The 12,858-nt window shown below is 42.4% G+C and overlaps 1 protein-coding gene across 2 annotated transcripts in view; it reads right to left on the reverse strand.

Annotated features, from left to right (window-relative positions):
• Positions 1 to 374, reverse strand: part of kars1 (lysyl-tRNA synthetase 1) — a 36,891-nt gene extending 36,517 nt beyond the window's left edge. Inside the window, exon 1 of one of the 2 annotated variants that reach the window (XM_048546468.2) lies at positions 237 to 374. In XM_048546468.2, coding sequence (XP_048402425.1) covers positions 237 to 289 — 53 coding nt within the window. In that variant the 5' untranslated portion in view covers positions 290 to 374. The remainder of the gene's footprint in view (positions 1 to 236) is intronic. The other variant, XM_048546467.2, reaches the window with a different exon arrangement.
• Positions 375 to 12,858: the final 12,484 nt, after the last annotated feature.

Genomic DNA, 12,858 nt, shown 5'->3' on the forward strand with positions numbered 1-12,858 from the left:
CGGAGCACCATGGGCATGTAGTTCCTTGTGACACTGACCTCGCACCGAAGCTGCCGTAAATGACTACAATACCCAATATGCTTCGCGCGACGCTGATGCAATGTACAAAGACCACACGAGGAAAGGCTTTTGGGCTGTAGTCTATAAATAGTCCACAATAATTTCATAAATAGAAACGGCAGCTACTTGTAGTTATAGTTAAGAGGGAAGCAGCATTTAAAGCCGTGGTTACCTACTTTTTACTCAGCTTGGTGTCCCCGCTGCTCGCAACCGCTCCGCTATCCGCCATGTTTAGTAAGTGTGTGGAAAAAGCGAGATGTTCCGGTTTAGTTCAGATTCCTTCCGAGGTTCCGCCTAAACCAAACTATTTGTGTGTTTCGGTCTCTGGAGGGAATGAAGTGAAACTAGTCTGCAGTTCACTCACGGTAGTGAAACTAGTGTGGGCTTAAAAATATTACTGACTTTGATAAAACAAATGTTTTAGTTCAAACAAAACATCTCTCAAATCAGTATGAGTTCCCGCCAGTAACACTCCTAATACTTTTTTGAAGTGTGCTATTAGTACTTACTACAGAAGTTGTAAGAAACTGCCTTTGGAAAGAAGAACATGTGAACAGTAACGTTTCGTAAGGGCGAAACACCAAACTGAGTAAAAAGTATGTAACCACGTTAACAGGTACATATTTACGGCAAAGACCGAAGCCATTTAGTCTGCCTTGTCCGTGTCAGCTCTCAGGTGCAATTCAGTCAGTCCCGTTCCCGTTTTGTTTTACCTGCACGTTTCCTTCCCACAAATGTCTATCTAATTTAAAATCCATTTTAACTGCTCGATATTCTTGTAAATCTCCAATTTCCTGCAAATTTGTTCAATGTCTCACTCTTTGGACACCTATGGGATTCTGCCGTTATTTTAATTACACAACCCATTTTACTACTTGTGCGTACCAAAAATGGATTCTATCCTCGCTTGACAGCATGACAGTGTCTTCCGTAATCCCTACAACCACGCACTTCCTGTTTTACCTTCACTATCTTTTCTGACAACTTTGTCTTTGTGGCTATTAAGTACCCAGGTCTTGGCATTTTTAAGTATTATTTCTGTTGTGGAGTCAAAAAGGCCCTTTGGTCCATACTGACCATGTTCCCAAACTTTACTAGTCCTACCTGCCTCTGCTTGGTCCATGTCCTTCCAAATCTTTCATCTTCATGAACTTATTCAAATGTTTTTTTAAATATGACTGTACCTGTGTTCACCATTTTGTCTGGCAGTTCATTCCACGCACGAAACCCCTTGTACTTAAATCTTTCTCTTCTCACCATAAATATAAGCATCCTGGTTTTGAATACACCCACCCTAGACAAAAGATCCTTGTCATTCACCTTATCTATGCCACTCACGATTTTATACATATTACTAAGGCAACCCCTCAACTTCCTACGTACCAGTGCAAAAGGTCCTGGCCTTTCCAGTCTATTTTTAAATCTCAAACTCTCCATTCCTGACAACATGTTGGTAAAATCTCTTCTGAACTCTCTCCAGTTTAATGGGGAGGTGATGGCTTAGTGATTATCTCTGGACTGTTAATCCAGAGACCCAGATAATGTTCTGGGGACCTGGGTTCAATTCCTGCCATGGCAGATGGTAGAATTTGAATTCAAAAAATATCTGGAACTAAGAATCTAATGATGACTGTGAATCCATTGTCGATTGTCGCAAAAAACCCAGCCAGATTTACTAATGTCCTTTAGGGAAAGAAACTGCTATCCTTACCTGGTCTGGCTGATGTGTGACTCCAGGCCCACAGCAATGTGGTTGACTCTGAACTGACCTCCTGGGCAATTTCAGATGGGCAATAAGTGCTGCCTTGCCAGCGATGACCCTCATCCTGTGAATAAATAAAGGATATCCTTCCTATAACTGGGTGACCTATCAGTTGCCTACCTAAAATGGCCCCAGTGAGACACTCATGAGGCAAGAAGGTGACAAATGCAGGCCCAGCCAGAGCCATCCACATTGCACAAAAGTATATAGGATGAGAAAAAGGCTTTTCCCAACTTCTCACTTTCTGTGAATCTGTGGTTTGTGGATCTCTTAACACACCCCCTCCTACATGAGTAATACTAAGCCACTTGTTCAATACTGTGTCAGAAAGGGTTAAAGATGTTTCCTAAGAACAATGATTCATAATTTAAAAAGTTGACCTCAGACTGGAGATAAAACTAATCCAGCCTGTGCAGAATAAAACAAAGAATAGACAGCTTTACATGTAGAAGGGGTTGCTTGGTCATGAAAACCATCAAGTACCTGCTGGAGAATAGAATAGGAATAAGCCATTCAGTCCATCAAGCATACCCTCCCCTGTCATTTTAGATCATGACTGATCAATACTTCATTATTACTTCCCTGGGCTGTTTGATATCCCTTACAGTCACTGGTCTCCAGGTATCTATGATTTCTGTCTTAAACCTGCTCAATGATTGAGCTTCTCCAGCACTCTGGGTAGAGAATTCAAAGATTTGCCATTTGCTGAGTGAAGAAATTCCTCCTCATCTCAGTCTTAAATGATTGTGCCCTGTCCTGAAATTATTATCCCCAGGTTCTAGAGCCACTAGCACAGGAAATGTGCTATCTATATCCTCCCTGTCATGCTCTGTAGAAATTTTGAGAGTTTTAGTGGGATCACCTGTCATTCCTCAAAACTCTGAAATGCGGGGCCAGTTTCTGCAAACTCTCCTCATAAAAATAGTTCTGTCATGCAAGTAGTGAATTTACCATAAACTGGTGAATCTGTGTTGCAGGAAGGCAGTGATGTAGTGGTTTTGTCACTGGCCCTAGGTAAAGTTCTGGGGGGACAGGTTTTAATTTCCAAGACAGATGGTGGAATATGAACCAGACCCGACCCCCTCTAAATATGTCAAGGAGATAACCTTAACCCTAACTTTTATTTCAAAACCAAAGGAACCATGGATGCTATAAATCAGAAACAAAAACAGACCCTACGTTTTGAGAAATGGTCACCACACCCAAAATATTGACTCTGATTTCCCTTCACATGCTGCCAGACCCGCTGAGCTTTTCCAGCAATTTCTGCTTTTGTTCCTACCCATCTGCCTCTTTGTTAAAGCTAGCCTATTTAATAATTAACACTTTTTGGAGGCAGAAGTATATAATGAATCATCTCAGCACTTTGTCAAAGAAGGCTAATCCATGACATATCTGGTCAACACATCATCCACAATTGGTTCCAATTCCAATTGAACTGATCACCTTTTTTTAAAAATGCAACCTGAATTTGCTTTGTTTTATTCAGTCATGGGATGTGGGCATCCCTGGCTGAGTAGAATTTATTGTCCATCCCTAGATGTTCTGGATGTGAGTTTGCTCGCTGAGCTGGAAGGTTCGTTTTCAGATGTTTCGTCACCATACTAGGTAACGTCATCAGTGGGCCTCCGACGAAGCGCTGGTGTTATGTCCCGCTTTCTATAGAATAGAAAGCGGGACATAACACCAGCGCTTCGTCGGAGGCTCACTGATGACGTTACCTAGTATGGTGACAAAACGTCTGAAAACGAACCTTCCCACTCAGCAAGCAAACTCACATCCAGAACCTCAACCTGAGCTACAAATCTTCTCAAAACTCGCTATCCCTAGATGTTCTTGAGAAGGTGGTGGTGAGCTACCTGAGCTACTTGAACTGCTGTAGTCCATTTGAAATAGGCAGACCAATAATGCCATTTGGGAGGGAGTTCTACGATTTTGACCGGTGGCACTGAAGGAATGGTGATAGATTTCAAAATCAGGATGGCAAGTGGCTTGGGGGGGAAACGCAGGAGGTGGCGTTCCCATGTAGCTGTTGCCTTGACCTTCTAGATGGTGGCTGTCGGTTTGGAAGGTGCTAATTCTGTGAGTTTCTGCAGTGAACTTGTAGATGGTACACCCAACGGTGAAGAAGGGAGTGAATGTGTATGGATGTGGTGTCAATGAGAAGGCTGTTTTGTCCTGGATGGCATCAAACTTAAATGATTTTGGAGCTACACTCAGCTAAGCAAGTGGGATGTATTCTATCATATTCCTGCCTTGTTCGATGTAGATGGTGGATATTTTTATTGAGTCAGGAGGGGAGTTGCTTGCTGTGGGACCATTAACCTATGATCTGCTCTTCGAGGCATCTATATTGCTTAGTCCAGTTCAGTTTCAGACTCATGATAATGCCCAGATTGTTGACAGGGAGGAATTCAGTGATGGTAATGCAATTGAATTTCAAGGGATTATGGTTAAATTCTCTCTTGTTGGAAATGGTCATTGTGTGACACTTGTGGCACAAATATAACTTTCTACTTGTCAGCCAAAAACCTAGAAAATGTCCAGGCCTTGTTGCATTTGATTGCTTCAATATGTGAAGTTGTGAACGGTGCTGAAGATTGTGCATTAATAAATGCACATTCTCATTTCTGACCTTGTGTTGGAGGGAATATCATTGATGAAGCAGTTGAAAATAGTTAGGCCTAGGACACGAACTTGAGGAACTCACGGAGTTCTTATGGTGCATTGGCAATGTCACTTCTCTGAGCTAGGAGGCCTTGGTTCAAGTTCAGCCTACACCAAGTGTGTAATAATCTGAACAGATTTTGTTTTAAATCAGTCTATCCTGCAGAAATCCTGCAAAGATGACCTGGAGCTGAAAAGAATGATGTCCAAAAACCACAGCCATCTTCCTTTGTGCTAGGCGTGACTCCAACTGGTGGATTGTTTCCTCTGACACCCATCGACTCCAGTTTTTGTTAGGGATCTTTGCAGCTACACTCGGTCATCTGTGGCCTTGATATCAAGGGGTGACCCCTTCAGTCTCTCCCGTCCCTTCTTTCCTCACCACTCCCTCTAGAATTTAGCTCTGGTTGGTGTCTGAGCCAAGGCTGAAATGAAGTCAGGATCTGAGTGGCCCTGGTGGAACCCAACAGTGAGTCATTGAGCAGTTTATTGCTAATCAAGTGCTGCCTGATAGCACTGTTGATGACATTTTCCATCATTTCACTCATGATGAAATGTACTCATGCAGCGTAATTTGCTGGGTTGAATTTGCTCTGCTTGGCCTGCACAGGACATAGCAGTGCAATTTTCCACATTGTCAGGTAACTGTACTAGAATAGCTTAACTAGGACTTGTAACGGCGCATAGCCCTTGTATCTAGTGCCTCCAGCCATTTCTTGATATCATGTGGAGTATATTAGATGAAGACTGGTACAAGTAATGCTGAGGACTTCTGGAAGGAGCCAAGACAGACCATCCACTCAGTACTTTCATCTAAAGATTGTTGCAAATGCTTCGGCCTTGATCTTTTGCTCTGATGTGCTAGGCTTCCCCATTAGTGAGAAATGGGATATTTTTGGAGATTGCTCTTCCAGTGTGTAATTCAATTGTCTACCACCATTTATAAGTGAAAATTGCAGACCTGAAGAACTTTAATGTTGGTTGTGGAATCACTTAGCTCTGTCTATCACTTTTTACTGCTTTGGCTATTTGGCATGCAGGTAATTCTGTTTTGCAGCTGCACCAGGTAGATACCTCACTTTTAGGTCAGCCTAATGTTTCTCCAGCATGCCCTCCTGCATTCTTTATTGAACCAGGGTTGATCCCCTTGCTCAGTGCTAATATGCTGGGCCATGCAGTTGCAGGTTTCTGAAGAAGGGTCTCGACTCGAAACATCAGCTGTCCTGCTCCTCTGCTGCTTGGCCTGCTGTGTTCATCCAGCTGTAGACCTTGTTATTTTAGTTACAGGTTATGTTGGTTTGTAATTCTGCTCCTGTTCGACGGTGTGTCATGGATTGAGTTGCTCGAGAGTACCTGCTTTAAAAGCTTCAAGTAGTGCGGGTAATTTGTGGGTTCTTATCAGTCATAGCAGTGACTTTTCAGAAGCCAGACAGTGCATGTTATGTATTGTAGAAAGTATGTACTTGATTGAACTGCATAATGAATAGGGCCTATTGGTCAGTGCGTTGAGTATAGGCTTTGGGAGGTCATGCTGTGGCTGTCCAGAGCATTGTTTAAGCCACTTTTGGAATATTGTGTTCACGCTGGTCTTCCTGCTTAAGGGAAGATGTTGTTAAATGTGAAAGGGTGCAGAAAAGATTCACAAAGATATTGCTGGGATTGGAAGGTTTGGACTTTCAGGACAGGCTGAATAGACTGGGGCCATTTTCCCTAGAATGTCAGAGGTTGAGGGGCGACCTTACAGAAGTTTACAAAATCATGAGGGGGATGGGTAGGGTGAATAGCCAAGGTCTTGTTTCATCGGGAAAGGGAGTCCAAACCTAGAGGGCATAGGTGAGAGGGGAAAGATATAAAAGGGACCTAAGGAGCAACTTTTTCATGCAGAGGGTGGTGTGTTTATGGAATGAACTGTCAGAGCAAGTGGTGTAAACTGGTACAATTACAACATTTAAGGCATCTGGATGGGTACATTAAAAGGAAGGGTTTAGAGGGTTATGGGCCAAATGCTGACAAATGGGACTAGATGAACTTGGGATATTTAGTTGATATGGATGAGGCGACTGAAGCGTCTGTGTCCATGCTGTTTAAATGTATGACTTGCTTTGAAACTATGTATTGTACAAAAGGTACATCCATTTAAAAAAATCACATACGTAAAGCTGGCATAAAAACTTTACTCCAGTCTTATACTTGAGTCAGTGGGAAAAAAAATCAACAGTTTTTTGCATAGAAAAGCATTATTATAATTATTAAGATAACAGAAATGCTGTTGAGATAAGAAATCATTTTCAAAGTTTAGGGTTTGCGATGACTTACAGGAACTCTGTCTCAGCTTTAGTATTGATGTATGCAAGAGATAGTAGGAACTGCAGATGCTGGAGAATCTGAGATAACAAGGTGTAGAGCAGGATGAACACAACAGGCCAAGCAGCATCAGAGGAGCAGGAAGGCTGGCTTTTTGGGACTTGACCCTTCTTCAGACCTGATCAATAAATCATTACACGCAGCTGTGAATACAGCATTGGACAACATGGATCTATCTATCAGTATAGTTTGTTTTTGTACCAAGATGAGCACTAAGGGCAATGGATGACGCATACAGCTGGGAAAATGTTTTACAGCTTGTTGCGAATTATAGTAATATTTGCAGCACAGAAGGCGGCCATTCAACCCATTAAACATATGCTGCAAAGTAGTGATTCACCTGGGTCTATGGTCCTGCATTTTCTCTGTAGCCTAGCAGATTTTTCCTTTTTGGTTAATGATCCAATTTTAAAAATAGCATGTTTGTTTACTAGAAGTTACAGTACTATTTCTCTATTTATTCAAAAACCTGCCTGGATTGTTATAATATTTGCAGAATTGGATTTAGAATGTATATGGGAAGTAAGTGTTTAATCTTCCAATACAAGAAATGAGCCCGAGATACCATTTCCTTGTTGCAACTTTGCAAGTCATTGACCTGATGTATCCAAGTGTAAGATGGTGAGTAAACCTTTTTAATAAAGCTTCTGATTTTACAAACTTATTTGAAAAAGAAGGCATTGGATTCAGGCTGTCTTTATAGAGGCTGATGTAGCAATTGTTTTATAAACAGCACTTCTAGAGTTGACATGTTCGTCTGTTTTTGATTGTGTTGATTGGGAGTTGAATGTTAAGAGGAATATTTAGTGTATCCTCTTTTAAAGTTGTGCAATGAAATTTTTTGCATCCACGCAAAACTGCCAGAATAATTACCCTATTCAACAACTGCAACATTCCCTCAAAGATTTCTTGACCCAGGTCTTACACTAAAACCCTTATACTGGGGTTCGACTATAAAATATTAGGGAGATGCAATAGCAACACAAGTTATTAAATTCAAACCACCACTAGTAATAGGTGAAAGGACAATCTCATGAGAGAAAAATTGACAGACAGGATTTGTCTTACTTTAAAATTTGTTTTGACATATTGTTCCATGAAGTTCATTTGCTTACAGTTGTTGCATTCTTATACATTGTGATGCAAAATTTTATTTTATTTCTGGAAAATCTTCAGCTATTTATTGAAAGTTGTATAAATTTTTATTTTCTGTTGATCATTAGTCATTCGATGGGTTTGTTGCCCGCCCCATGTTCAGCAGACATTGTGTGGTGCTCGTATATGAGAAATAAGAAGAGTCTGTTGATGGAAAATTCATTTTGCTAGGAAAAGGCATAAAGCCAACCATTGTCATGGACATTATCGTTGTCCCTTCTTCATTCGCTGTTATTGATCGTTGGTGTTTGAACTGAAAGAATTGAAACATAAGCAAAGAGATCATTCTGGTCTCATCTATGTTCTTTATTGTTTGTCTTCTTTGATTTCATTAAATGACAATTTTGCAAATGATATCAAGGGACTGAATAAGGATGTTGCCAATTTGAAGGGAAAAGAAATCTAAAACTAACAAGGAAAGCAATCTTTGTAGTCATCAGAACTCAGTACTATTGTGACCTATTTGATGGTTGAGGCAAATAACTTGGATGTTTTCAAAAGTAAGCTGGATGAATAAATGAGAAAAGTTATAATAGATATCTGGAAAGACTGTGATCAGTTAGATGGAATGTGGTGAGACTCAAGATAAACTAGCTATGCTGAATGACTTGTTCCTCTTATGTTCAGTATGATGTTATGTTATTAATGTAATACATCCTACGATGTTTCACATGTTACCAAACAAAATGTGATATTAAACTGCACCAGAAGCTAAAAGGACAGATGAGTGTTGAAGGAGGATCCTGGAGAAGAGACTTAGGCTTGGGGCGTTTTACAAATGGAGAGAAGATATGAACAGGCCTTTGATGCAATCTTTTATGTGAAATATAAAGTTAGATGTAATTTTTCCCATTTTGGTATTGTCTGTGACAATAAAGAATTAATGGTGAAGATGTACTTCATTATTTCCAATTATGGGTTTTGGGCCCAAGTAGATTGGAGATGGTGACTTTGAAGCCAACAACATACTTAGATTTGTAAATCTTTTCATCAGTTTAAAACTTAGTCATCTTTCAGTTATGAGCACAAGCTATATTCAAAAATGACTCAACAGCTAACATTACCCTTTAACCCATGGGGTTTATTCTTGCTGCAAAACAATTTGTGTTGATCTCACGCAGGTTTTAACAAAATCACCTTGAGCCAGGTTAATCTTTACTCACCACCTCCTTCTCAGCTGAGTCCAATTAGATGAATATTTTGGTTTCTCTTACAGTAGAATTATAGCTTGCTACTACAATAACACAAACAATGGCTGATGTTGGAAATCTGAAAACAGGTGAAAGCGGAAATTGCTGGACAGATTCAACGGGTCTGGCAGCATCCATGGAGAGAGAATGCCATTGATGTTTTGGGTCCAGAGACCCTCCTTCAAAAATTTTTCAGTTACTTACGACATAGAATTCTGGGGAAGGGTCACAGGACTCGAGGTATTGATACTGTTTTCTCTTTGCTGATGCTGCCAGATCTGCGGAGTTTCTCCAGGAGTTTCAGTTTCCGCTTTTGTTTGTTACAGCTTGTTTGTTGCTGTTCTGTGCCCGTCCTATTTGGTCTGTGCATTTGTGTTTGTGCTGGTGCACAATGGAACTCTTACCAGGTTAATGCCCAGATTCTCCTTCGTTCATATTCCAGTATAATTTGCATCTGCTTGAAAAAGTAATGTCAATCCCAAAGTCTTCAGGTACGGCACCAGGTCATAGTGCTTCACCAGATTGAATTTGGGAAGCACTACTTTTCGTGATATTAAAAGAAATGTATTCAGAATTAATTTTAAACAAAATTGTTTCTTCCTCTTTTCTCCTTATTTTTGTAATGTTTTGCTTGCTAAAATGTTACTTCAAAAGACATCTTAGAAAGAAACAAAGATCTGATTGCTGTATATTTGTGTCGGTGATTCTGAGTGATAGCAGTCTTCACTTGTTATTTATTTCTCCTGCCATTGTAATGAAGGGTAATTAGGGCTATGGCTTGGGCTATTCCTTTTCTCGGCACCATAACTGAACAATACCGGGCCATTTCGGGAGGGGCCATGAACCCTTTTTGTGTGATTTCTCCTTTTCATCTCTTGGACCAGCCATCCTGTAATTCTTCTTGATGAGATTATAAGCAAGTGCCAAGGTCCCTGTGAGAGTGTTCTCCACTACTATTTCCTTTTAACATCTCATTCAGGCCTGGTCGCAAAATGATCGCTTTTTTTTGCCTCTTTTGGTACGGCTGAGTTGCCCTCAAAGTTTGTGGTTTTTTGTTGGGTAGAGCAATAAGCTTTTTTTTGTGACATTTGTGGGAATTCTCAGGACACAATGAATGGTCATGTCAGTTTATGCAAAAGCATCTGCTTACAGCGCAGGTGTACTATCATGTCTTCAGTTTAAAGTGTGACCCTTGAAGATGATTGGACATAAACTCCAGGAGACTGCAAAAGCTAATGTCTATAATTACAGCTCCCCATCAATCTGATTCCATCACTTGAGCAACCTGTGACTCTCTGGAACTCATCCAGTTCATTCTTTTAGCATATGGAGCAGACATGGGGTAATCTATTCCAGAGGTCACTAACATAGAAACATAGAAGCTAGGAGCAGGCCATTCGGTCTTTTGAACCTGGTCTGCCACTCATCACGACCATGGCTGATTGTCCAAGACAATGGCCTAATCCTGCTTCATCCCATCCATCTCAAGGCCTATATCTAGCCACCTCTCGAATACATTCAATGACTTGGCATCAACTACTTCCTGTAGTAATGAATTCTACTGGCTCACTACTCTTTGGGTGAAGAAATGTCTCCTCATCTCCATCCTAAATTGTCTACCCCAAATCCTCATACTGTGACCCCTGGTTCTGGATACACCCACCATTGGGAACATGCTCCCTGCATCTACCGCCTAGTCCTGTTAGAATTTTATAAGTCTCTGAGATTCTGTCTGCCCCCACAAATCCCCATTTATCTGAGCTCCATCAAAAACAATCCTAACCTAGTTGATCTCTCCTCATACATCAGTCCCAGAATCAACCTGGTGAACCTTCACTATGCCCCCAAGAACAAGAGCACTAACTCTGTTAGAAATAATTTCTGAGATCTAACTTTTAATTCTGTTTTCACGAGTTAAGCTGATGCTTCCTCATCCTTTCATTCTCCTTTATCCCAAACGATATAACTGCCCAAATAGAATCTGCTGTTTTCACTTGACAAGTCACCTTGAAATTACATTTCTTCAATAAATAACTTCTTTTCCTCAGGCATATAGAATCATAGAATATGTTGTGCAGAAGGAGGGCATTTGCCTCAGTAAAACTGAACAACTAGTGTGTCTCAGATAACAAGGTGTAGAGCTGGAGGAACACAACAGGCTAAGCAGTATCAGAGGAGCAGGAAGGCTGATGTTTTGGGCCTAGACTTTTTTTCAGAAACGGAAGGGCCTAGGCCTGAAATGTCAGCCTTTCTGCTCCTCTGCTGCTTGGCCTGCTGTGTTCATCCAGCACTACACCTTGTTATCTCAGATTCTCCAGCATCTGCAGCTTCTACTATCTGTGAAACAACTAGTGTCTGTCTCCGTGATAATGGGAACTGCAGATGCTGAAGAATCCAAGATAACAAAGTGTGAAGCTGGATGAACACAGCAGGCCAAGCAGTATCTCAGAAGCACAAAAGCTGACATTTCGGGCCTAGACCCTTCAGAGAGGGGGATGGGGAGAGGGTTCTGGAATAAATAGGGAGAGAGGGGGAGGCGGACCGGAAATGGAGAGAAAAGAAGATAAGTGGAGAGGAGAGTATAGGTGGGGAGGTAGGGAGGGGATAGGTCAGTCCAGGGAAGACGGACAGGTCAAGGAGGTGGGATGAGGTTAGTAGGTAAGAAATGGAGGTGCGGCTTGAGGTGGGAGGAAGGGATGGGTGAGAGGAAGAACAGGTTAGGGAGGCAGAGACAGGCTGGGCTGGTTTTGGGATGCAGTGGGGAGAGGGGTCAAGCTGGGCTGGTTTTGTGATGCAGTGGGGGGAGGGGAAGAACTGGGCTCGTTTTGGGATGTGGTGGGGGAAGGGGAGATTTTGAAGCTTGTGAAGTCCACATTGATACCATTGGGCTGCGGGGTTCCCAAGCGGAATATGAGTTGCTGTTCCTGCAACCTTCGGGTGGCATCATTGTGGCACTGCAGGAGGCCCATGGTGGACATGTCGTCTGAGGAATGGGAGGGGGAGTTAAAATGGTTCGCGACTGGGAGGTGCAGTTGTTTATTGCGAACTGAGCGGAGGTGTTCTGCAAGGCGGTCCCCAAGCCTCCGCTTGGTTTCCCCAATGTAGAGGAAGCCACACCGGGTACAATGGATACAGTATACCACATTGGTGGATGTGCAGGTGTGCCTCTGCTTAATATGGAAAGTCATCTTGGGGCCTGGGATGGGGGTGAGGGAGGAGGTGTGGGGGCAAGTGTAGCACTTCCGGCGGTTGCAGGGGAAGGTGCCAGGTGTGGTGGGGTTGGAGGGCAGTGTGCAGCGAACAAGGGAGTCATGGAGAGCGTGGTCTCTCTGGAAGGCAGACAAGGGTGGGGATGGAAAAATGTCTTGGGTGGTGGGGTCAGATTGTAGATGGCGGAGGTGTCGGAGGATGATGCGTTGTATTCGGAGGTTGGTGGGGTGGTGTGTGAGAACGAGGGGGATCCTCTTGGGGCGGTTGTGGCGGGGGACGGGGTGTGAGGAATGTGTTGCGGGAAATGTGGGAGACGTGGTCAAGGGCGTTCTCGACCACTGCGGGGGGCAAGTTGCAGTCCTTGAAGAACATGGACATCTGGGATGTTCGGGAGTGGAATGCCTCATCCTGGGAAAAGATGCGGCGGAGGAATTGGGAATAGGGGGTGGA

This window comes from Stegostoma tigrinum, chromosome 16 (assembly GCF_030684315.1).
Source record: "Stegostoma tigrinum isolate sSteTig4 chromosome 16, sSteTig4.hap1, whole genome shotgun sequence".
Classification (NCBI taxonomy): Eukaryota; Metazoa; Chordata; class Chondrichthyes; order Orectolobiformes; family Stegostomatidae; genus Stegostoma; species Stegostoma tigrinum.